At 40.5% G+C, this 24,837-nt stretch overlaps 3 protein-coding genes across 3 annotated transcripts; 2 read left to right on the top strand and 1 right to left on the bottom strand.

The window, feature by feature from the left end:
- Window positions 1-1,516: 1,516 nt before the first annotated feature.
- fbxo42 (F-box protein 42) lies at window positions 1,517-9,285 on the bottom strand. Its single transcript, XM_080890374.1, has 10 exons — window positions 9,099-9,285; window positions 7,912-8,194; window positions 7,674-7,790; window positions 6,966-7,100; window positions 5,831-5,984; window positions 5,615-5,725; window positions 5,175-5,271; window positions 4,956-5,012; window positions 4,756-4,872; window positions 1,517-2,843 (listed from the first exon to the last, which is right to left on the bottom strand). The coding sequence occupies exons 2-10, from the start codon at window positions 8,186-8,188 to the stop codon at window positions 1,809-1,811; spliced, it is 2,100 nt and encodes a 699-aa protein (XP_080746500.1). The 5' UTR covers window positions 8,189-8,194; window positions 9,099-9,285; the 3' UTR covers window positions 1,517-1,808.
- Window positions 9,286-12,313: 3,028 nt separating this feature from the next.
- On the top strand, window positions 12,314-17,043 carry LOC308401917 (SUZ RNA-binding domain-containing-like). The gene is made up of 4 exons (XM_080890376.1): window positions 12,314-12,755; window positions 14,314-14,363; window positions 14,533-14,802; window positions 14,918-17,043. Exons 1-4 carry the CDS (start codon window positions 12,705-12,707, stop codon window positions 15,027-15,029), a joined length of 483 nt encoding a protein of 160 aa, XP_080746502.1. The 5' UTR covers window positions 12,314-12,704; the 3' UTR covers window positions 15,030-17,043.
- Window positions 17,044-17,814: 771 nt separating this feature from the next.
- necap2 (NECAP endocytosis associated 2) lies at window positions 17,815-23,578 on the top strand. Its single transcript, XM_080890375.1, has 8 exons — window positions 17,815-17,972; window positions 18,726-18,826; window positions 20,811-20,915; window positions 21,148-21,229; window positions 21,668-21,776; window positions 22,174-22,318; window positions 22,421-22,505; window positions 22,633-23,578. Exons 1-8 carry the CDS (start codon window positions 17,878-17,880, stop codon window positions 22,676-22,678), a joined length of 768 nt encoding a protein of 255 aa, XP_080746501.1. The 5' UTR covers window positions 17,815-17,877; the 3' UTR covers window positions 22,679-23,578.
- The last annotated feature ends 1,259 nt before the right edge of the window (window positions 23,579-24,837 follow it).

Below are 24,837 nucleotides of genomic sequence, written 5' to 3'. Positions count from 1 at the left end.
GACAATACGCTAATTAAGAATAGTACAATATATATATATATATATATATATATATATATATATATATATATATATATATATATATATATATACATAAAGTCACTTATTAATAAATAGCTGAAAAAAGTTGTAGCAGTAAACAGTGTGTTAAGTGGATGCGTTGTACAGGGAGATGGCCACAGGCAGGAAAGATTTCCTGTGTCGTTCAGTGGTGCTTTTCGGTAATCTCAGTCTCTCACTGAACGTGCTCCTGTGACTGACCAGCATGTCATGGAGTGGGTGGGAGGTGTTATCCAACATTGTCTTTATTTTGGACAACATCCGCCTCTCCGACACCACCTTGAGGGAGTCCAGCTCCATCCCCACAACATTACTGGCCTTACGGATTAGTTTATTGAGTCTGTTGGCATCTGCTACCCTCAGCCTGCTCCCCCAGCATGCAACAGCATAGAGGATCGCACTGGCCACAACAGACTCATAGAAAATCCTAAGCATATAAAACCCACCTTATTTAGATGTGAAACCACTACTGAATTCACAATGTTGAAATGTATACCACTATGTTTTTTTGTCCACCCAACAGACACTTTATCAAGTACACCTTGCTTGTACTGGGCTAGACCCCCTTTTCTAGCCCAGTACAAGCAAGGTGCCTTTATCATCTTTGATATCAGGTAGGATGGATTAATGCTTTTATGTTGTTTGCACCAAATTAAAGCCCTACTAATCTTAATGTCCCAGCATAAGTCCACAGTCAACAGGCCAGGTAGTGTTTTTTCCCCAATTTTCTATTGTCCATTTTTAGCGAGTCCATGCAAACTTGTGCCTCTTCTTGGGAGTGATGCTCGGTGTGGTCGTATGCTGCTGTAGCCCATCTGCTTTAAGGTTTGTGCATTCATCATGTGTAATCAGTGGCTATTTGAATTACTGTTGCCTGCCTATCAGAGGAAATAAAAGTTAAAGATTCTAATTTTGACTCGACTTCTAATTAAAGTGAAGAAGTATTTAACTATTAGAAAAAAAAAAAATTAAACTTCACATTAATGGTTTCAGCTGTTTCCTTAGGTTTGTGTAACTTCAAAGTTTATTCTCCAGTTTGATGACAACTGCTGAAATGATCGAAAGCTTCAACACAATTATGACTGCAAGCTGAGCTTGTTTAAGCTACAACAGCAGCAATGTTTAAAGACAAACAAGAATTTTGAGACTGTCACTGAGCAGACATGGAGGCCTTTATTGTTTAACTATATTCATAGTACAGTGCCACATCTCTCATCCACTGTAGCCCCCGTCACACACATTAATCAACAACTTTTAACCACCATCGTGCACACACATACACATACACACACACACTCACACTGTTTTCAATGTAAACATTGCAGGCTTAAAGAGTGATACAAAAAGCAGGTAGACAGTTTCTGTCAACAGCGTCCGCTCTTCCAGACGTACTCTAAGAGTTCAGAGGATGATGACACAAAAAATAAAAATTTTCTGGTTGTTCTTCTAGGGAACAAAAAAAAAAAAAAAAAAAAAGTCGTCAAATTTTCTCCCATCACTGTGGTCTCATACTCACACACTCACAGGATTCTCATTCAAGAAAATGGTTTTATCAAAGTGTACTTAAAGTGTTTTCTTTTGAATGCTTGCAGTAGGCAGAAGGGGGAAATAGTGAATTTCTGAAGTGAAATATCTAGCAATGATTATGTTCTTTATTCATAATCCTTCCTACAGGAAAAAGGCCTTGTGTGTCAGTTCCCTTGTGTGGTCACAGGATGAACATCTTCTCAATCCCGTCTGGAGCTGCATTACCTTTTAGCGCGTACAAAGTACAAGGCGTTGGTTTTAGGGTAGTATTTCACATTCTGTTTTTTGTCCATGAGGCCTCCAAAGATGATGAGCTCTCCCCTGCCCTGTACCACAGTGTGAAGGCTGGTCTCCGGTGGTCCTGTGACTGCAGGTGGAGTCCCGTTCCCATAAACTCTCCAAGACACTACCCCAGCAGACTTGGCTCGGGACACATCGAGCACATACATCTGCATGGGCTTGCAGTTGAGAGACTGGTACAGAGGTTTGCCTACGTTCAGGCTCTGCGGCGGATGATGACCGAGACGCCTCGCAATAGGCGGGATAGCATGTCCATCGGCTCCAGCCACCTGAGGAGGACTGGAGGAGGATGACGGAGGGGTTCCTGGAGGACCTGCTCCACCTCCAGGAGAAGGCCCCTGTGTCTGAAGGGAAGACGATGATGATGAAGACGGTACAGATGAGGAAGATTTGTTTTTCACTGCCTCCAGCCCTCGTCGTAAGGCAGCAGGGGACACTGCACCTGGTGGGGTGCATGGGGAGCCTGAGGGAGGTGTATGCAGGCCGTTGGTGCTGGGGACCTCAGGATGGTGAGCAGCAGAGGGGGGAGACTCCCATCCATAGTCAGTGGAGGAAGGCAGGTGAGGACGAGAGGGAGGAGATGCAGCCTGGGCTGGGCTGGTCCGTGGGGAAGGGGAGGATCCATTTATTAAGGGAGGAAGAGGAGGGCTTTCTGGGCCTTGTGAAGGAGATGGCTGCTGAGAGGAGGACGGGCTCCCGTCTCTGGCACCACCTCTCGCTGAAGGCCGAGGTCTCAGAGTGCCCCATCGGCCATTTACACACGGAGCCTCTTCAACAGCTCCCAGAACAACACCGGCAGCACCGCTCCGAACGGGAGACTGAGAGCGCAGGGAAGGAGGTTCAGGGCCCAGAGGGGCAGGTGTGGCACTTATGGGGGAGGGCCGAGAGTTAAGACTTGGGCTTAGCGGTGCCCGCCCAGATGGAGCCTGTGAGAAGACCACCACACACTGGCCCACCTTGTGTGTAAAAAAAGAACAAGTTGGGAAGAAGAAGCATTAGTGAACACTGTTTACAAGTATTCACAAAACTCAGGAGTGTACTATAAAGAGACATACTGGGTTAAGGAGGTATTTTGAAGGTAAAGTCAAAGAATGACTTTATGTTTTTTGTTTTTAACCTGGTCACAACAGTACCTTAAGATGAAGGCAGAACTGACCAGGGAACGTTTGTTTTAGAGTTTTCAAAAAAAAAAAAAAAAAAAAAAAAAAAAAATCAGTTTCAAATGTCTCAACCTTTACAGATTACTTTCAAGGTAACCTGTTCCAAGTGCCATATAGATTATCTTAAACATACACCGATCAGAGGCATAACATTATGACCACCTGCCTAATACTTAGGGCTGGGTATCGTCACTGATTTCTAGAATCGATTCAATTCCGATTCACAAGGTCCCAAATCGATTCGATCCACGATTCGATTTAATTCGATTCGATTCGATTTAAATCTGGGAAATTTTGACAGTCAGAAGTATAATTCAGATCAGAACATTTACATATTTTTGTATCTATAAAAAGGAAGCTGACACTCGCAAGACTTTATCCAAGGTGTGAGCATCACAGCAGATGCCTTTGTGTCAAAGTAGCTGAAGATAAAACACAGAAAAACATGAAGGTGATTTTCCTGGCCTGGGATTTTATAAAAATATTCTGCAGTACATCAAAAACGAAAGAAAACCATTAATTAATGAACATTACCTCTGATGTTACAGCGGTTTTATTAGACACACGGCTAAGCATTTTGCATTTTGAATAATATTAAAAAGTTTAAATTTGTTCAGTATTGAACAGCAGAAATGAGGTTTTCTTTTCGGAAGAATGTAAAAGGGAAAAAAAACAGCGGCCGACAGCGCTGTAAACAACAGTAGACTTGTGCATAACAAGCAAGCGAATAATGAAGAAAGCGAAACTGTTCGAGAGAGAGAGAGAGGGTGGGAGGGAGAGAGGGGGAGGGAGAGAGGGAGAGCTGCGCATCGCAATGGAAGCAAAACAGTAAAAGAGTGAATTCATGACGATGTTTATGTGAAGCGTTTGGATCTTCTTTAGCTGCTGGTTCGGTCAATATTGTTTGGAGAGAGATCAAACTAACAGCTTTAGAATCAGCGCATAAAGGGCGTGAACACAAAGCGCGGACCCGGATCAGCGAGCTGTCGGCTTTCAGCCCCGACTGTGAGAAAGGCGACATCTAACTGATTCTGATCCGCGGGTCGCGCTGTGTGTTTAAGTCTATGTGCAGAATCCCTGTACCTGCTCTCATTTACTGTTTGGTGGTTCTTGAAATTTTGTGAGATGTCACCAGAGATTCTGGCATTTCGGACAAAATAAATTTATATTAAAAAATCGATTCAGGATTTTAATGAATCGATTTTACGTTATCCAAGCCAGAATCGATTTTAATCGATGAATCGATTATAAAAACCCACCCCTACTAATACTGTGTTGGTCCCACTTTTGCCCTGACCCACCCACAGGCATGCACTCGACTACACCCGTCCTTTAAGTCTTGTAAGCTGTAAGGTGGGCCACCATGTGTAGGACATGTTTGTCCAACACATTGAACAGATGCTCGATCGGATTGAGATCTGGGGAATTTGGAGAGCAAGTTAACACCTCAAATTCGCCTTTTAGCTCCTCAAACCATTCCTGACCCATTTTTTCTTTGTGGCAGGGGTGGACAGGGGTCAGCATGAACACATTGACTGGTCTGCAGCTATACAGCCCCATGTGCAAAAACTGTGATCCTCTGTGTATCCTAACAACTTTGTCAGAACCTGCATCAGTGACCATAATATTATGCAGTGTATATTATACATGCAACCTACGTGCTTTGTAACACACACCTTTAATTGATGGCTAAGTCACACACACTCACCCTACATGCTGGGTGACACCACAACTCTGGGGCCCCATGGTCCTCGTTTTCCACCTGCAGCTGCTGCCACCTCCATGGTAGTGCATCCATGTGGAGAAGCCAGGCATCTTTAAGAAGCTATGATTAGGGGGAAAAAAAACAAATCAGTTCTCATGTTTAAAGGACCTGTTTTAAAACTGGAAAGAAAGAATAAAACTTACTGCATTCGGACCACCACATCCTCCCAAGATGAGCAGCGTCTGATCGTCTATCACAATCTAATGAATAAACATTTGAAGAGCATCATTTATTTCACATATAAAACATAGATGGACTTTTCTGGCACCTTTAGTAAATGCACAAAGAGACAAGTCAAAGTCAAAACTTCCACAGGGCTGTTAAAATGATTAAGCATCCCTGTTTAAATACTGAAGCCTTACTTGTGACTGGCCACCTCGTGGGTGTGGTGATGGTCCAGATATGGGCGGTTTGGACCAGGACCACTGCTCCAGGTCGAGAACCCACACTTCATTACTCCTGTCATAACCAAAAGAGGACCAGTGGAAATTTTCATTCAGTAATACATCCCTGTTCATAACATCTAAATCTAAAAGGATTAGTAATCTATATTGAAATATAATTCCTGAGAGTCGAGTGTGGGAAGATTTACTGTACTTGGGAACAGTGATTACTGCCGTCTAAGATCACAGTCTGTACAACACATTGTTTCAGATCTAATTTAATTTGTTTCACATGTGTTAACCAACCAAGCGAAGCCTTTACAATGGCAACCTATTAACACCACTGTAGTTTAAATAAGCAAAAATTTAGACTAGTCTTTCTAATTGCATGCAGTCAATTACAAATAAAACCTTCTTACATCTGACGTGCTCCTAAAGATCCCCCGAACACTATCATGTTGTTTCCTATTACAGATGAAGAATGGCCTGCCATAGGTGGAGGTCCATGTGTCGTTACTATACAGTTCCACCTGAGACAGAGGAAAAAACAAAGTATATGGAAAAAGAAGACACTAATAATGAAATGTTTAAACTAGTTCATATTTGGCCACCATGTGTCAGTCACTCCTTCTCACCAGTTCTTTGAAGGAGAGTAGGTGTGGATTTCATCAAAAAAACGTTCTGGTTGGTGTAGTGGATAAGGGCTGGGGCGAGTCCATCCCCCAAACAGCACTAACAGATCTTTGTGCATCACTAGAGTCGCTCCAGCTTTAGGAGATGGATAAGAGCCTGTTTAAAGGAAATAAAACAATAATTATTGGAAAATAAGTATGCCAGATTTTTAAATAAGTCATCAATTACACATACATATCAGAAACTGTTTCCTCTTTGCTTTAACTCATACATTGTATAATTAAATCTGCTATTAAGCATCTGACTATTGTTCTCTCTAGCATGTCCTGCTGAATATGGGTGACTGGTCTTCAAAGATTTTTGACAGAAAATTGTGAAAGAGTGGAGTTTGACCCAAACCGTGAGATGAGATGTTATACCTCAAGGATGTAGCATTAATTATACAATAATTACATTTAGGAAAATAAAACAAATATAAACAGGCAGATCTGTAACCTAAACTCATCCAAACCAAACAATTTACCTGGCATCTCAACATGAAAAATCAGTTTTAAGATTAAAAACATGTTAACATAATGAGAATTATGGGAGCAGTAATTATGAGAAAATTGCCACCATGGATGGGACTAACAGTTTTGTCAAACTTTGTGCTGTAGCGGGGACACTTTAAATGACCATTAAAAACATGTTGAACTGTTTACTACACTCTATAAACCAAGGCAGAACCATTATGTTGCCATAGCAATACATCAAATAGGTAGGTTGCACTTTAGAGACTGGTTGGAGAACTATCCCCGTCCCCCACCCACCCACATCAACAGTAACCAGACAACTATGTTGGATATCTAGGTAAACCAAACTGTAACTACCCAAATGTATCTAAAAATCATAGCTTGTGTTCCCCAGGTTGAAATTCTGACCCAATCACATTTTCACCCAGATGTTGCTGACTTTTTCTCTTTATACTATCTCACTCCACTTCCTACAAGTATTTTCTCAGAGAGCCAACTCAACCTTTCAAGGAAACTGTCCCCACACAGCTCCCCTTACATAAGAAGCTACTTGTTTCCAGAACAGTTGTAAAAGGGGTTACAACCTCTGATTTGTGTTGTTCTTACCAGCCTGTGAAATTGTTACCTGAGGCCAAAGGGCGGATCCACTCCTTGCTGTTGAGGTCAAGTCTCCATAGGTCATTGAAGGCAGCATTGCAGCTACTCTGAGTGCAACCCCCAAACACATACATGGACTGATTTGAGTCATAATAACATGCACCTGCAACCCGCAAGAAGAGAGAATAAATACCCAGGGTGTATAGTTAAAGTCTCTGCACACAATGCTTTAAGGATCATCCTGTTCTTTATGAGATGGCACCAACAGCTTGTCTGACACTACATTTAAACCACTGTAATTAAAAGGGTTTATATTTGTATTACTCCAAGTGGCCTATTATGACAGTGACATAGCACAAATCAGCATTTTAAGATTTCAAAACAAAACTGATGAAAGAACATTTCACTTCAAATGCAGCTGGTGAAGAAAGAAAATGAAAAAAAATGAAGTTGCTAATAATCTATTTTAAGACGAGCAGTAGTCTATACGTGGATTAAATGTCTGATGCTGCTCTTTTCATGAGTCATCTACCACAGACTGAAAGCCCTTTTTAATTGCTGTACATTAAACTTATAATCTGATCCATACCTTAAATTACATCCAAACATTTAGAGGCTTCAGATCCATAAAAATGAAGTGGCATTTTATTTTGACTTGTAGGAAATAGACACACCAACCTATAAGTGGGACAAAATGCTTTTGACATGAACCATGGTAAAAGGGTCATATACTAACTGTGTGAAAAGCGCTGAGTGATGGGAGTTCCTGGATATGGGTATGTGCGACTTTCCCACTGGATATTACCCTCCTGGACAGCTCTCAAAAATCCATGGTAACACTGATAGGCAACACCTAGTTAGCAGAGAAAGTGTTCAAGAAACAGAAGGCAGAAAAGTGGAGAAAGCAGATTCTAAGCAAAGATAAACAAGCATCCACCTTATGATTAAATATTATGCAAACATGAGCGGCGTACCTTTAATGAGACGGTACCACTGCTTACAAACGAGTGCAGCGGTCTTGTGCTCCTGGTAAGGTGAGAGGAAGGACAGAATATACTCTAGAACTTCCTCCGGCAGCTCCACCATTGTCCTCCCTTCTCCTTTGGCACCACTGTCCATGTTCCCTTCTTGACAGGAGGACCCCATCTTTGCTTCCACTTCCTCCGTTATCCCAGCAGGCTCTGAACCTTCATCCTCTGTATCCATGGCAACATGTCCTCCTCCATCTTCATTGTCAGGGGAACGGGACATTATTGTCTGTTGAGACATTGGGAGACAGGCTATTGATGCTAAGGGGACTATTTTGAATCAACTAGATTTAATTGTGCTCTACACATTCTTACTGGAATCCACATTTTACAGATGCCTGTATGACTGATTCACTCAGCCTAAACATAGAGAGGGTGAAGGCTTTAAATTGGAAGAGATCTGCTCCTAGCCAAGAAACCCAATGACACTGCAAAGCTGCAATCAGCATAAAATTAGCGCTTGACGACCTTAAGTGTGATATCCACTGTTTAGAACGGTTGGAGTCCTTTCTTTGAGTATCTGGTCTGTCCACACCGGACGTTTCAGTTATATCATTAGCTACATCTAATTAGCTGCCGTTAGCCATCACATTATAATGCAATACTGGGTAGCTAGTGCTAATTATCGCCTAAAGCTAACTCACGATATTAGGGGAAGTAACGTCATATTTCATAAGGCTAACTGAGCTTTGATTTTTGCTACAAACTGCAATTTATCCAACTAACCAACCGGCTAATGGTACCGTATTGTGACCAAGAAAAAATATTTTGTGCTAGCTTTGGCTAACGCTAGTCAACTTGTCATGAGCATCCAAGCTAACGTTAGCTAACAGAAAAAGAACCTTTTGGCTAGCGGTGTCAAAGAAAAGGTGCATTTTCTCGACAACACCTCTGCTTTAAACAGCATAAAATCGCTCACTTCTTAGCTGTCTTGTCGACACGACATCCTCTCAGGTCAGCATCCTTATTTGGTGTTACCACCCTCCTAACTGACGAGCTAGTCGAAACCTTCAGTCTTCTGCTAATAATCTTTGCTAACGCTAGCTCAACCACAGGCTATGTGTAATGTCAGTTTCCTTCTTTATTATACGCTGTCAGCTTCTCTCGGTGACTACGCCAGATTTGTCTTGTACCGTTGTTTAAGACGTATTCTTTTCAGGGCTCTGAGTGTGAAGCTTTCCTCTCCTCCTCCTCCCTGTTATCAGCTCCAAAGATTCCTCTGCAGCCTCCAAACAGTCGCCATCTTCCGCTGTGAACAGCGACCTCCTCCGCAGCTCAGCGACGCTCCGGTAGCCGCTAACCGTCTGTGGTACCAGGGTGGGTCCTCAGCCCCAAACAGCCGCCCAGGGCAACACGCTGTGTGTGACCGTGGTATGGAAGCCTTTTTCAGCCATTCAATTATTAATTACTTTTTTTTAAATTAAAAGCTAAGTTGAAATTTTGAGTAATTAAGTAAGAAAATGGAGAGCCATAACTACAAAAGTCTAAAATTTAAAATGCTAACTCAAAATGTAGTCTTTAGTCTAAAAGAATGTTCAGTTGCAGAAAAACCTTTCCATACCACTGTTAAGGTTTTTATAGTTGTATATTTATGTATTTTGTATATATATGTATAGTTTATTGAAGCAAAAAACAAAACAAAAACAGAAAACAAGAACAGAAGTCTTACCAAATAAGCCTGACATTCATAACAGCAGCATTATTAGATACACAACATAATGTAAGAAGATACCCAAAATAAAGTTTGAATTAAAACATATCTGGGGGAGATTTTCCTCAAGAGAAAAATAAATATATAAATATATGAAAAGATTAGAGATTAGATTAGATTGGATTAGATGAAACTTTATTAATCCCTCGGGTGGGTTCCTCCGGGAAATTCAGTTTCCAGTAGCAAAGCACAAAAGAAGTTGCATGTTACAGATACATTAAGGGGAATGAGAGTAAGGATATAAGCATAAATACACCATATATACACATATATAGATACAGAATATACAATATGGATAAATAGGATTACTCATTTGAGTGAGTATATTGCACAGTGATTATTGCACAGTCGAATATAAGAAAAAAAGACAAAACAAAAAACAAATATTTCACAGTGTAGAAAAGCACCTACAGCTCAGTTGTTCCCGCCCTCCCTTGTCCCCCTGTTTCTCCTCCCTCTCCCCTCCAGTGAGGAGTTAAACAGTTTGATGGCGTGTGGGACAAAGGAGTTTTTAAGTCTGTTGGTTTTTGACTTTGGGAGAAGCAGCCTGTCGCTGAATAGGCTCCTCTGATTGTTTACGACCGTGTGCAGAGGATGCCCGGCATTGTTCATAATGTCCATCAGTTTCTTTAAGGTCCTCTTCTCTGCCACTGTCACCAGAGTGTCCAGCTTCATGCCGACCACAGAGCCCGCCTTCCTGATTAGTTTCTCCAGCCTGGATGAGTCCTTCTTTGCTGTGCTGCTCCCCCAGCACACCACGCCATAGAAAAGTACTCCTGCGACCACCGACTGGTAAAACATCCTCAGGAGCTTCCTGCAGATGTTGAAAGACCTCAGCCTCCTGAGGAAGTACAGTCGGCTTTGGCCATTTTTATACAGGTGCTGTGTGTTGCATGACCAGTCCAGTTTGTTGTCCACCCACAGCCCGAGGTACTTGCATGTGTTGACCACCTCCACCTCCTCTCCCTCTATCTGAACTGGCAGTGGACCTGGTCTGGACCTCCCGAAATCCACAACCAGTTCCTTGGTCTTTGAAGTGTTGAGTTTCAGGTGGTTTGTGTGACTCCATGCGATAAAGTTCCTCACCAGGCTCCTGTACTCCTCTTCCTGGTCATCCCAGATACACCCCATGATGGCCGTGTCGTCTGCAAACTTCTGAATATGGCATAATTCAGAGTTGTAGCAAAAGTGCACTTTATTGCCAAATTTTAGTTGTTTAGTTGTTTTCGCAGCTTTCCAGTTGCTGGAGGTTGTAACAGTGTTGAGTTAAGATTTGAATTTTGCTGTAAAAAATTAAATAAAAGTTTCTTTTTGCTGAATTTACATTAATGAAATGTTGCAGCTTGAATGCATACCACGTTTTCCTGAACTTGAGCTTTAATTTTATTTATTTAATTGTTTTTTGCTTCTTTTTTTTTCCTGCTGGTACTGGCTGGTCTGAAGGTTCAACAGACCCATTTTTCAGTCTAGCTTTCCCCTGTGCATCTTCACACAGGATGACATTTTTCCGTGGGCTCGGGAAAGAACAACTCGTCCCACACATCTGTAAAAAAGAAACCTCTCCCCCAGGGTTTATACTGTTCACTCCAATGCAAGAGTTTGGCAGTCTTCGCAATCTGGGAAGCTTACTGGTTTCCAGCACCTATTGTATCTTGTATTTATTTAAAACAGTGAAAGGATAAAATGTGTCCTGTTGTTGTGATTAGAAAAATACATTTATATCACCAAAATACGAACATTTCCTTATTAGTGATCATTACATGTAACCTGAATACTTTTATCCTTCACAATTCACAATTAAACCTTCTGTATCTAAGGTACAATTAAAGTCACTGAATGACAGTAAAACATCTGTCATAGAAAACAGTTGATACCATTCTCTGTCAGTAGAAGGTGAAGGCATAACTATGCAGCAGTACTTATGCTGTCTTAGGTCAGCATTAGTACTGCTGTCAAGGCAAAGTACTGAATCATCCAATGAATAAAGAAATTGGCCTGTTCTTGTCTCAGGGTGATTTGGGGCATATTTTAAAGATATTAGGTGTAGAAATGTCTGCCTTTTCTTGAATGTAATGGAAATAAATGTTTTATCATGTTATGTTTTCTTCAGAAGATTGAAACAGGAGATGGGTGATGTTTAATAAAAGAGAAAAGAGTTCATATGTTCAAACAAAGAAGCAAACAAAACTTTACCAAAAGCAGTCTGCACTTGGCTGATGAGACTTTGATTGATGTATTTATTGAGACTTTGGATGTCTATAAGGCTGCGAGTCACTGTTATCATAACGTTCTTTTAATTGTTATGTATGTACTTTTCTTCCCAAAATTTTCCCAGAGTACAATATTAATTAATAAAGACTGAAACCAAGACTATAACTAAAAGAAGCTAAACTAAAACTAAACACTTTCAAAAAGATAAAAAAGTAAAACAAGAAAACTCACGCTGGAAACTAACTGAAATGAAACAGAATTAAAAGCAAAAAAACGTCCAAACGATATAAAAAATAAAACTAATTATGAATAACAAAATTATAATAACAGTGGTACAGACGCCTTCATTTGTTAAACCACTCCATTTGGAGGCAGCCTGTGGTTGACGTTACCTGTAGCTTACGTTATGACGTCATTTCCCTTCTTCGATTTGACGGTTAAACTTGAGAGGTGTAGTGAAGCTAAGTATTAAAGCATTGCAGGGACAGCGGTTTATAAAAACATAACGTCCAAGGGTGTTTGTTTTCCGTGTGAGCAGCAGCGGTGACCGGGGTTCATTTACTGAGGATTTTAAACAGCAGACAGCTGGTGGCGTTTGCTCCGAGTGTAGCTTTAAGCTAGCAGGCTAACACGAGGCCGGGGTAAAGGTTTGGGAATTTGTTTATCCAGCTTTTATCTCATCATAAAAAGGGACCCAGTGGCGGAGCTCCCTGTGGTTTGTACTTGAGCGCTTGCCGTCGTCTCATGCCCACTGTGGGGTACATTTAGCCGGTGAAGCGAAGAGAGCCAACCAGCTACCCAGCAGTCCCGTTTAAACATGGAGGATGAAGAGGTTGCAGAAAGCTGGGAAGAGGCGGCGGACAGCGGGGTGAGAGACGCTAACATACTGTGCTAAACAGGGATGTAACAGCACCCAGGCACAGTGCAAGAGCTGTCGATAGAGTAGAGGCTTCCTGCGCCCAAAAACATTAGCGTTTTTTTTCCAGCCGAACTTCCTGGTTGAGTCTTGCAGGCCGTGCTGACACGGGACTGAGCACACCATCACATCAATTAATTTATCCAACTGTGGAAATAATCTGAGTAACGTCATTGTAGAAACAATATCGTAACATGTTCAGCTTTTTCCAGCAGCCCCCCCCCAAATGTGCCCTGAAATGAACCGTGTCAGCACCTTCGCAGTCTAGTGTGTGCCACTGATTGTAGAAAATAGTTTTATAAACAGCCGCTGGTTTGTACACATACATTTTTCTGTGTGTTTCCCAAAAAAATGAACCCTGCTAGATTTGATTGTGCTAAAGTGTAATGTGTCACTTGTGATCTAATTTGAGGTTCTCTGCAATAGCACCTAAGTGTCCTCGAAACACTGAGTTTGTGACTGTAGGGGGTTTCAATTAGTTTAGTAGCTTTTTTAAAAAGTTTTTTGTTTTTATCAGCTAAACACTACCTATGGATCTCAGCTTTATTGGTAAGCCTTTTTATGTGTTGTTTAGAAGAGTTTTCTGCCCTACTTTTGCATATTTGTTACACTCACGTAGAGTGTAATTGAGAAATTAATTTTTAATATTAGACATATTCAGAGCTGGAGTTGTTTGTGTATTTTGGATCATTGTCTTGCTGCATAATCCAAGTGAGTTTGAGCTTTGGGGCATGAACTGATGGCAGGACATTCTCCTTCAGTCTTCCATGTTTGACTGTTGGTGTTATGTTGATTTTAGGAAGCGTTGTTAGTTTTATGGCAGATGTAACGGGACTCAAACCTTCCAAAAACTGAACTTTGGTCTCTACAGTCCACAGAATATTTTCCCAAAAGTCTTGGGTATCGTCAAGCTATTTTTAGGCAAATGTGAGATGAGCCTCTTTGCATTCTTTTTGGTCAGCAGTCATTTTTGGGGGCAATTAGGTCACAATCAAAACTGCAAGACAACATATATATGCATATATTAAGACTATCTTTAGGTTCTCCTCTACTGTTAAATACACATCCAAATTTCAGTTATCTCCTGTGCACCAACATGTTTTGGATACTTTCACATTTGTGTACTTTGTCATCTGGTTGTGTGTATTTAGTTAGTTTATAATAATTATCATACTGCCAACAAAAAGCTAAAACACTGCACATTTACTATAGCAACAAAGACTTTCCCAGCATAAGGTATTTGATCAATTGCATGTGAGGCTGTCTTTGGTGATGAAGGTTTAATAAAGTCTGAAACACACAGAAAAGTTTTACCTGCTCTGCTGCGTTTGGTTGTCACTTAAGAGTGATTGTAGTAGGGTAATTGAGCCAGGATTGGAATGATATCCGGTCCAAATACCTGATAGGTGTATCTCTACAATGTGAACATGTTTGGTATACAGGATGATGTGAGGACAAAAGTAGAAATCGAGTTAATTATTGTATATATGTATTATATTTCCTCCTTCAGGAAATTGAGAGAAGACTTGAGGCAAAGCTGAAAATAAATCAGGAAGCAAAGTAAGTAACCAGAAGACAAAGTTACTGCTTTCTGCTTCTTTTTTCCCCAACAATATCTTTGTGAATATTTTTTTAAAACTTTATTGGCAAGACTAAAACTAAGGAAATGAAATTAACTTGAAACATGCCCAGACCTCTTCAAACACTAATGATTTTCTCATCTTTGCAGAAAGTCCAATTTGAAATCAGCCAGTTCACCTATACGAACTGCTGTCGTAGTCCAAGATGACTCTCTCCCAGCAGCACCACCACCTCAAATCCGAATTTTAAAGCGCCCTACAAATAACGGCAACACAGGAAACCCCGCTGCCTCGTCTCGTCCCGCTCAGCAGATGAAGTCTCTGGCCCAGAGAGAGGCAGAGTATGCAGAAGCCCGAAGGAGGATTTTGGGTAGTGCTTCTTCAGAAGAGACGCCTCAGGACAATCAGTGCAAGGACAGGTGAGTTGTAATGTCTGCAAAATCAACTGTGACAACAAAATGTTTTGAAGAAGACACCTAAAAGAGAAAAACACTGTTTTGTAATGTATTCTAATTTTTCTCTTACCATTATTAGGCCAGCTTGTATGAGTGTGCAGCAACCACTGGAACCAGTTCGTTCAAACAATCACGTGATCCGTCAACCCAACGGCCCGGATGGCACCTCAGGCTTCCGACTGTGCAGATAGGCAGGAGCTGCCTGATTCAAGACACGGATGTCTTCCTGAGAGGGCACAGAGGGTGCAGTGAGGAGTGTTGTGTGTGGTATGAAGAGCAGAGCGGTGGGACGAAATAAAATTTGACAGACGTTAGACATTTGAAGATGTAGCATGGATTTAGATGAACTTCTCCACCCTCTCTCTTCTCTGCTTACTGGTGTGGTCTTTGCCTTTTGCCTTGTCTTTTCCCTCTGTGGAAGCTTACAAGGGGCTGGCAGAGATCAGCCAAAGATCCGAAATCCTTTGTGTTCCACACTGTGAGCAGGCTTTCGCCTCACATTCCTACACACTGTGTTACTTTGACGTACCATGAGGTGCCCTATGATTTTAGGTCTGATTGGCCGGCCGAGTGCCAGGACATCAGGTGTCTGTCTCTTCAGGGAGAATACGGAGAGCTTGCAGATTTGTGGGACCTCCCCAGAAAAGGCAAGCACACGAGGTGGCCTTTCCACTGATGAAGCGTGGGTCATGGCTGGGTATCCACCGGGGTACTGGCCTTAATTTGTCGGGTTCATTTGGAATGAAATGCTTGACGGTGCCATAAATTTATTGCGTGTTCAGCAGCTTGAGTGAGCAGCAATAAAAAATAAAAAAAAATTGTACTGATGGAGCCTTTTGGTGCCTAGCAGTGTGCTTTTAATACTGTAGTCGATGGCAGTGGCTCAGGCCACAAGTGTCCACAATCCTCTGTAAGGCACAAGTGGCCCTTAAAGAAATGCCCGGTGGGCACACAGCCTGTGGCCAAAAAGAATAGAGCTGAAGGACAGTATCACTAAATCTAAGCTTATCTAAGCAATAATGATGAAATTACTCCCTTTTTTTCTTTCTCTTTTAAAATGTTGCCCTTTTTCTGTGCCGTTTCTTTTTGTTCACATATGGTTTTAAACACTTCATATTGTTCATGTGTTTCATTTCTGACACATAGTACGTATAAGTCAGGTGATCTGTAGTGTGTAAGAGCCTAGAAGATGTAGTCTGCATAGTCGTGTCATATTCAGTTATATCTAATTGGCAGAAGACATGAACTGAAAGTTTAAAGTGTGTTTAAAAAAAAAAAAATGTTCCTGTGTTGTTCCTTTGCTGTTTCGGAGCAGCTCAGCTCTGGAGTTGATGATGATTTTGGTGGGTTTTCGTACCGGCTGCAGTTTGCTGATTTATTACCTACAGTTAAGAGTTGTATTAATTATTCAGAAATAATTATTTCAAGCTCAGCCTAGATGGGGATATCATCTAAAGTTTTGTGTTGGCAAATATTCTTCCAGGGCCAGGAAACCTTAAAGAAAATGGTGTTCTTTACCTAATATCATCTTACAGTGTGGTCTGCTTGTTTGGGACCAATTTAAAATAAGAGTTTGCCTGCAATAACATGATAGTATAGGCAAATCCTGATGAATAACCAGTGCTGACACTTGTAGTAAACAGTACATGAGCCTGCGGGAGGTTTTCAACCTTTCTACGCTGTTATGCCTTAAAAGATAAACAATCCTTGGTCTCCATCACACGTTCTCCAGCAGGTAGTGCTCATACATATTTGGAGCTTTCTGTGAAAGGTTATTTATGTCACAAGTAAACTGCAGCACAGCACAGGAGCACATTTATCAACATGGCTGGAAGTGTTGCATTTGTGCCACTTATTCCTGCTTCAAAAAGTAGAAGTTTTTGTTTTAGGAGATTATCTACAATGAAAAGGAGGACGTTTGGACCTACAACATCTAGATGATGTGCTACTAATACAGCGTTCCCTGGGATCCTATTCAATTATTGTAACAAAATCAGTTTCTAATCAGTTTAAACTGAAAAGGAGAAATAGTCATCCTGTACCTGTGTGATGTACCCATGATGCTTTGCTGAAGTCATTCATAGCCACCTGTCTAGTGTGAAGCTCATTTTATGTCATCATTGTTTTGAAGCTTTAGGGGGAAAAAGCTCATTAAATTTGAACACCCTTTAATAAACACACTCAGCGGTACAACTTGCTTCATGTGTTGTTATTTTAGAAAACACAGTAGTCTTTCATATGCTGCTCAGAATAATGAAGGGGGCACTGGATCAGCACAGTCTAAGATGGACTTCAGGGATATCAGTCTGCGTGTGCGGAGGCACCAACAATCCATGATCAGATCCATGATCTGTTTATAACTATCCACTGCATCCGGTGAACTTTTGGGAAAACATGCAACAAACATGTGACTTTTTCTGCTCTAGCTTTTCACCCTCAATGGAAAAACAACCCACATGAAAATAATTTGCTACTATGACTGTCCCCATGGTGACAAATTAATCTAATATTAGAGGGAATGCAGGAAAATTTGCTTAACACTTCAAAGATTGGGTCACCAGTTTGTCTTCAAACAATCACTGAAAAAAGTTTAGTTTGCTGTAATATTTCCCATTTGTACTGGGCATGAAGAGATGAAAATGATTTTTAGGACAAACCTCACATAATGCATATTTTGTGTTATTTAGTACTGTGTAGTAATGTATTGTATCAGGAAGGAAATACATGAATTCACTGGCTTCTAATACATTTCGCACAGTAAGAAGGATTGAAATACGATATGTATCATTTTTTATAAGAGGAGAATAATTTCAGTGTTCTTATGGAAAACTTCCTGTTCTTTCTCTATTTATATACATTATACTGTTCTTTCTAGGCTATTCTAAGTTCTTATTGACAGACTGTGACGTACTCTTTAGGCGCTTATACATCCTGGCCGGAGGTGGCGCTGTTAAGGTCCGGTTAGCCTGGTTCAGCAGGACAGAGCCGAGGGTCCATTGAAAGTCGGAAGTTGGTTTTGGGTTAGCGAAACTTGACAAGATGGCAGAAGACAACAGCTACGAGTCAATGCTCTGTGTAAAGCCAGAGGTCCATGTTTACCGGATCCCGCCGCGGGCCTCTAACCGCGGATATCGGTACGTGCTAATGTTTTTAACTGGCGAGAGCAGCCAGACTTTTGATAGCGGGCTAATTTTGCAGGTATGCGCCCATTATCGGACAGCAGTTTGTCAGGATAGTTTGTTAGGTTTTTGTCATTCGATTACTGCTTTTACGGGTAGCCAATATATACTTTTAATATAAAAATATAATTTTAACTGTATCAGCTCACGGAAATGGGACTTCAACATCCTGTCGTCTTACCTGCGACTTGCACCTGTTGGCGTTTAAAAGCTTACTTCTCACGTCGATGACACGCAGATGTAACGCTGTAGCTTTGGTCTGATTGGCCGGCCAAAATGTTGATTTTAAGTATCTGTCCAATGATAGATGCAGATGCTCAACTTTAACGCTAGTAGAAAATTATTCTTGTTTTTAGTGTCTTAGTTTGAAATGTGTCGTTTGTTTTAGTGGAGTCACGTCTTTGCTCCTAAACAATTTGTTGAAAACGTCTTCTTACAAAAGGGAAAATCACACATTAAGTTCTTTTCTCAGTTAATTAGTTGTATAAGTACACAGTTTTAATGCCGTAGACACAACAGTTAACAACTACATTTTAATGGCTTTAACATCTGTAAGAGTAGATAGAGCTCATGTCTCATTTTAGTCTGACTTGAAGCTTTCATTTCCCTTCCTCCATCAAAAGTAGCAGCTGGCAGTGACTGGGTCAGCTGTTTTCATAGAGGATTACACCACTTTCACAAGTAGATATGTGTTTCCTGTTTTTCTAGTGCTGCAGACTGGAAGCTGGATGAACCTGCGTGGAGTGGAAGGTTGAAAATAACTGCCAAAGGAAAGATGGCCTACATTAAATTAGAGGATAAAAATACAGGTAGGCAGAAAAAGGACTGCTTTAATTAGAGAAGTAAGAAAGAAGACTAAGAAGAAGGAAAAAAATTGGTAGTAAACCCCAAACTAGACTGTAGTAACTAGTTAACAGTTAGGTTTGTGTCTTCATAGTTGTGTCTTACAATACGTTGACGGTTTAAATATATGGTTCAAAACCAGTATTTAAAGTGGGATTTGGCAAAGGGGATCTGGTAAAGTGTAACAGCATGATTCACCTAGAAAGGAGTCTCATAGTTACTATAGTTTTCTATGCTGAGGTCCTGTAGGTTTGTTTTCATTGCGAACAGGCTGTGATTAGCTGACCTGTCCTGCTTTGGCTCTGACGTCTTCTGCTCTTAGTGGATTTATCCAACTGCATTTGACGATATACACTTGTGGTCACAAGTTCACGTAAATCATGAGTGTTAATGTCATGGTAATCTGGGGCATTTAATGATTTCTTTGAACTGTTCGTGTTCCAGGGTGGAATGATTACACAGTATACATCCTTAATTACTTTAAAAAACAACCTTAGGATGTGCAAGCTTGAATATAATTAGAATTCTTTTAAATATGTACATGCACCCCTACTAATAGGCTTGACCTCGGGGCTTTGGGAAAATCATTCCAGAAGCTTAATGTTAGCCTGCTTTACCAATTCCAAAACCAGTTTTGATGTGTGTTTGGGAACATTGTCCTTTTGGAACACCCAACTATGTTCACGTTTCGACCCTCCGGAAAGAAGGGTGGAAACTTGATCTGATCTGAAGTGATCCGAGATAAAGTTGAAGAATTTGGAGGTAGTCCTCTGTCTTCATTGTTCCATCTACTTTGTGCAATGTACTGGTATCACTGGCGGCAGAACAGCTCCAGAGAATGATGCTACCACTACAGTGTTTGACAGCTGGTATAATGTTCTCAGTTTAAAAGTCCCAGCTTTACTCCTCTAAACATAACTCTTGTCATTGTGGCCAAACAGCTCAGTCTTTATCTCATCTGACCCCAAACCTTTTCTCCAGAAGGCATTTTACTTGTCCGTGTGAGGAGCTGCAAATTTCAGTCGAGTTTGAAAGTGCTGATTTTGGAGCAGGGGCTTCTTTCTTGGTCGGCGTCCTCTCTGTGGTGATGTAAAACTGGTTTCACTATGGACAGCAATGCTGTTCCAGCAGATGTCAGTTCATGGCACGCTTGAACATTGGGGCTTTCTGGGTTTTTCCTGAACATCCTCACCAATTTCTTCTCATCTGAGGGTGAAAGTTTGGATTTTCTTCCAGTCCTTGGCAAAGTGGTGACACATCCAAAAAACTATTCAATTGCACTTGCATACAGTTGTTTAGTAGAGACCTTCCCAATGTGTGTAAATTTAGAATCCTCACATCTTTGCTGAGTTCTTTGGACTTTCCCATTATTTTTAGTATTGGTCAATACAATGAGTCTATAAAGGTCTATGTTGTACAATCATTACCCCCTGGAAACGGAACAAATCAAATAAACCATTAAAAGCCATAATTACTGTGACGTTCATGGCCACAATGAGTGTGTGTGCAACCTTCTGACCATAGCTGTGTGAACAAATGTTATTGACTTTCATGGTTGCTTTGCAACCTGTAGCCAATGAGTGTCAAAAATGCAAAGGAGTAGGTCCTGTTATTAAGAACTAGCTTGTGTCTTTGAACTATTTTACTTAGATTACCTTTGTCTTTGTTGCGCACTGAGATATAAAGCTGCACGTATAGAACCACAAATTACATCCAGCAAAAATAGTTTAAAGGGTTTTGGGAATACATTAAAACAGTTTGCAGTTTCGGTGATTGTTACCAGGTCAACCTTTTACATTACAGCATGACATATTTTTACAGGGTTATCAAAGCTCCTTTTCAGAAACCTTGCTGTCTTGTTTTGTTTTATTCAGTCATCTCAACTTGACAGCTTGTTGGTAACAGAAAATAACCCTGGGGCTTTGTTTGGTGTAAATTTACTCTTTGCAGGAGAGCTGTTTGCACAAGCTCCAGTCGAACAGTATCCAGGTTGTGTCGTGGAAGCAGTAACAGACTCCAGCAGGTATTTTGTGATCCGGATAGAGGATGGCAACGGTAAGACAAAGTATTTGGAACGGCATGTTTTGTTTCGTTAAGGGCATGCTCCACATTTTGTTGAGCTTGACTTAATCTCAGTATTTGTTTTGTACAACTTAACTTTTGTAATCTCATAGTCCCAGTTTCCTGTAAACTGTGTGCCTTGTAGTATGTGCGTTGTGATTTATAGATGTAAGGTTGAACCCTTGTGAACTAACTGTATAAATATCCTTTTTTTCCCCCCTTAAAGGACGTCATGCTTTTATTGGTCTGGGTTTTGCTGATCGTGGAGACTCATTTGACTTCAATGTCGCTTTACAAGACCATTTTAAGTAAGTCGCCATCTATTACGTTAGCTTTTTATTTTAATTTTATTGTCCAGTTTGGGCCAAGCTTTAGGTTTATTTGAGTCCCACATCATCACTCCTCTACCTCCGTGCTTCACAGTTCAACTGAGGTGTTTGATCTGTTGTGTTTGGGGCTTTTGCCACACAGCTCCACTTGTGTCTCTTATTTCCAGCAGACATTGTTCCAGAGGTATTGGGGTTTGTTTAGATGCAACTTTACAACCCCAAGCTGTGTTACTAAGTTCTTTTTAAAGGGAAGAGGCTTTCTGACATGTCTGACATTTCAGTCAACCCTTATTGACTGAAATGGTTCAAATGTAACTAGAAGTTAAGCATCTTAACTTCTAGTCTAATTTTTGTTTATGTGTATCAATAACCAGATTGATTTAGCAATAATAATTATTCTGCTTTCAATTTTTAAAGGTGGGTCAAACAAGAAGGTGAGCTCGCAAAACTGGAAGCTTCTCAGAGCGCAGCCCCTAAACTGGACCTGAGCTTCAAAGAGGGACAGACCATCAAAATCAGCATCGGGGTGAGCACACAGCGGAAGATTGCAGATTGAATGATGACGCGACAGGTTTCCCAGGGATTTAAAAAAGTTACTCGTTTACATTAATGAATGTATCATGCCTCAGCATTCAAACAGGCTTTTAAAGCACTGTAGGGGAAAAGTCACCACTCTGATTGTCAGCGTAGTTTCTGGATTATTTCCAGTCTTTAGGAATCAAAGTTGCTCAATTACATGAAAAATCATAAACTTGATTATTTAACTCTGTCTTTTAAGAAAAATAGTACTTGTTGTACCTCACAGACTCCTGTGTTTCCAAACAGATAAAACGGTTTTACGACTTTTGTTAATCAAAGTTTGAACCTTGCACAACTGAGTGCCTAAGAGGTCAAATACTTAAAAATACGACTCTCTGTTACAGAACATCAAGAAGAAGGACGCAGGTGGTGCCAAACCACGGCCCATGGCTGGTGGCCTGCTCCCTCCTCCACCTGGAGCAAAGGCTGGAGGTATCCTGCCACCTCCGGCAGGAGCACAGACAGTCCCGCTTGCACAGACGAACACCGGTGATCACGATGCTTCTCAACCGCAGCAGCTTTTTACACAAATACGTGCTAACTGTAACGATGTTTATACCAACACGGATTTCTTTTTGTCTCCAAATCCAGCTCCTCTTCTAGACTTCGGCTCGCCCGTCCCTGCACCCCAGCCCAGCTCCGACGTGTGGGGAGATTTCACATCCGCGGGTTCCAAGTAAGACATCACCTATACCTCTGTGTGCCTCAGCGTTACATCCATCCATCTTTGTTTGATTTCTTTATTTTATTTCTGTGTGTGTTCATCAATCTCCCATCCTTTACCCCACCCCTCTCATCCACAGCTCCAGTACAGATGCTGTCAAGTCAGGATGGGTGCAGTTTAGTTGAGCTGTAAGAAAACGTGCAGACACTCAGGTTCCAAACATTCCACGGACAGGACGATTGTGGTGAAAGATTTATAATTTTTCAAAAAAGAAAGTAAGAGGGGAACTGTTAGGAGACTCATTTGCTGCACTTACTCTCACTCCCTCTGACAGCACACTCTGGAAGAACAAACGTTAAAATGTGTATATTTTTACAATCTCCTGTTTCCCCACACTCTGCTATGCAGTAGGATCGATATTTTTAAATAGTCGGGTAACCACTGAAGTGTAAATGAAGTGTCCAAAAAGGTCGTCTCTTCACACTAACTTGATCAGCTGTTTCTCTATAGCTTTAAATCAGATGCTCCCATGTTTTCATCTTCAATCTGTCTATAATTATGAGTAGATTTGATTGTGCCTAGGTGCTCTTGCGCTGTCCTTTAATGGTCTGATTTCACCAGCACCGTTTAGCTTAAGGTTTTTTGTTTTTTGGTGGACATTTGAGAAAATAGTTGGAATGTCCCTGTTTTGTTTAGCTGTTTACAAAAATGTGTTGTTTTTCTGCTTATAGCTTCTCCCATCTTTCTGATTCTTCTTTTAGTACACCTGTTGAAGCTTTATTGAACATTTATAGTTAGTTTTACATTAACTTTCCTACGCCCTCATTATTATTTTTTTTTTAATCATATGTCGGGGTAAAAAAAATCATTTCTGTCTGTCGTTCAAAGCGTCTATGTGTCTTGTTGGTGTGTTTGTCCTCCGTGTGTCTTTACCTCACGTTTTAAATTGTGCCTTTTACCCAGCTGAAACTTCCTTACCCCTGTTGGCAATTGCATCGACTGTTTGATTAAGTGCCTTCCTGAAAAAAGTATATTGTATAAAATATAAACCTATGTCTTCTTGTAAATAAACTATATATATTTCAGTGGTGTTGAGTTTTTGATTTTAAATAGGAAGGTTGGTGGTTCAGTCTCTGGCTGCTCCAGTCACAGAGCCTGTGAATGACACATGCTGTATAAAGTGCTTTGGGTAAACAAGTACAGTAGGAAGGTGCTTTATCGATGAAGTCGAGACCACTGTCAGGGTTAGGGATAGTTGTATAATTTTCAAGGTCTACAATCAAGAAGTGCTTTCATGTATGTAAACAGAGGATTTACATTAAGCTCCAAACCACTGTTTACACTCGAGAGCAGGAAGGACAGATAAGACTTTACCAGAAAACGCATAAAAGAGCCCGCACAGTGCTGAAAATGGATAAATCACTAGATGGATGAAGCCAAGATTAACTTGTGTCAGAATGATGGGAAGGAAAAAAAAACATGCACCAAACCTTACAGACACCAAACTGAAACAGATTCAGCTGAAAAACATTTAGACATTTAACGTTTCCTGTGAAGTAAGTGTGATCGGGATTTATTTACTAGACTACAGGTGTCTAATATCAGTTCATTAATACAGTTTGGCACAACACATGTCAGGGGTTGGTTTTAGCATGGGGGCAGCCAGGACCCTTACTGGATACCACCGGCATGCAGGAATCGAACTTGCAACTCCTGCTCCAAAGGTGTGCAGTAACTACGCTGTCCAGCTGCTTGTTATTTTATATGTATTTATTTTTGTTATTAAAAAGTCGATGAATGGATGGATTGGATGTTAGATATTATTTTGATGCTTTTAAAAGATAAATGTCTCTCATTTTGGTTACTGAATTTTTTAAAAATATTTTATTTAAAAATAATATTGTTTTTATTAAATATATGGGAAAATGGATATGATTGGATGTTAGATATTAAAAATGTGAACTGAAAAAGTAAATGTCATATTATTTTGTTCATTTGAGATGATTATTTAAGAGAGGTTATTTAAAAATATTAATTTAATTCATTTTTTAAATTAAGCATTGGATATGATGATATGACTGGATTTTAGATAGTTAAAAGTGTTATTTTGTTCACTTAAAATGATTATAAGATATTTTGAAATAAAATAATGAAGTGGTTAAATTCTTTCATTTAACCTTGGATAAATGTATATGCTCGGATTTTAGATATTATTTGAACGATAAACATCTGCATCACTAAAACATAAAACACTAAAAAAACACTAAAAACTAAAACATAAAACACTAAAACATACACACACTTTTTTTTAAGATACTCGTTTATTTGAGTGAATAACAGCGTT

This window comes from Rhamphochromis sp. 'chilingali' (assembly GCF_963969265.1).
Source record: "Rhamphochromis sp. 'chilingali' genome assembly, chromosome: 9".
In the NCBI taxonomy this organism is placed as follows: Eukaryota; Metazoa; Chordata; class Actinopteri; order Cichliformes; family Cichlidae; genus Rhamphochromis; species Rhamphochromis sp. 'chilingali'.
The sequence above is the reverse complement of the archived record's forward strand: the minus strand, read 5'-3'. Positions and strand labels throughout refer to the sequence as shown.

Excerpts from the sequence above, each read along its gene's own strand:
- fbxo42 (XM_080890374.1), bottom strand. The coding sequence starts at position 8,188 with ATGTCCCGTTCCCCTGACAATGAAGATGGAGGAGGACATGTTGCCATG. Across the intron at positions 7,101-7,673 it reads CACTCAGCGCTTTTCACACA|GTGCATGTTATTATGACTCA; the intron begins GTTAGTATATGA and ends TGCGGGTTGCAG. Across the intron at positions 2,844-4,755 it reads GGTGTCACCCAGCATGTAGG|GTGGGCCAGTGTGTGGTGGT; the intron begins GTGAGTGTGTGT and ends TTTACACACAAG.
- LOC308401917 (XM_080890376.1), top strand. The coding sequence starts at position 12,705 with ATGGAGGATGAAGAGGTTGCAGAAAGCTGGGAAGAGGCGGCGGACAGC. Across the intron at positions 12,756-14,313 it reads AAGAGGCGGCGGACAGCGGG|GAAATTGAGAGAAGACTTGA; the intron begins GTGAGAGACGCT and ends TTCCTCCTTCAG. Across the intron at positions 14,364-14,532 it reads AAAATAAATCAGGAAGCAAA|AAAGTCCAATTTGAAATCAG; the intron begins GTAAGTAACCAG and ends TCATCTTTGCAG.
- necap2 (XM_080890375.1), top strand. The coding sequence starts at position 17,878 with ATGGCAGAAGACAACAGCTACGAGTCAATGCTCTGTGTAAAGCCAGAG. Across the intron at positions 18,827-20,810 it reads ATTAGAGGATAAAAATACAG|GAGAGCTGTTTGCACAAGCT; the intron begins GTAGGCAGAAAA and ends TACTCTTTGCAG. Across the intron at positions 21,777-22,173 it reads CCATCAAAATCAGCATCGGG|AACATCAAGAAGAAGGACGC; the intron begins GTGAGCACACAG and ends TCTCTGTTACAG.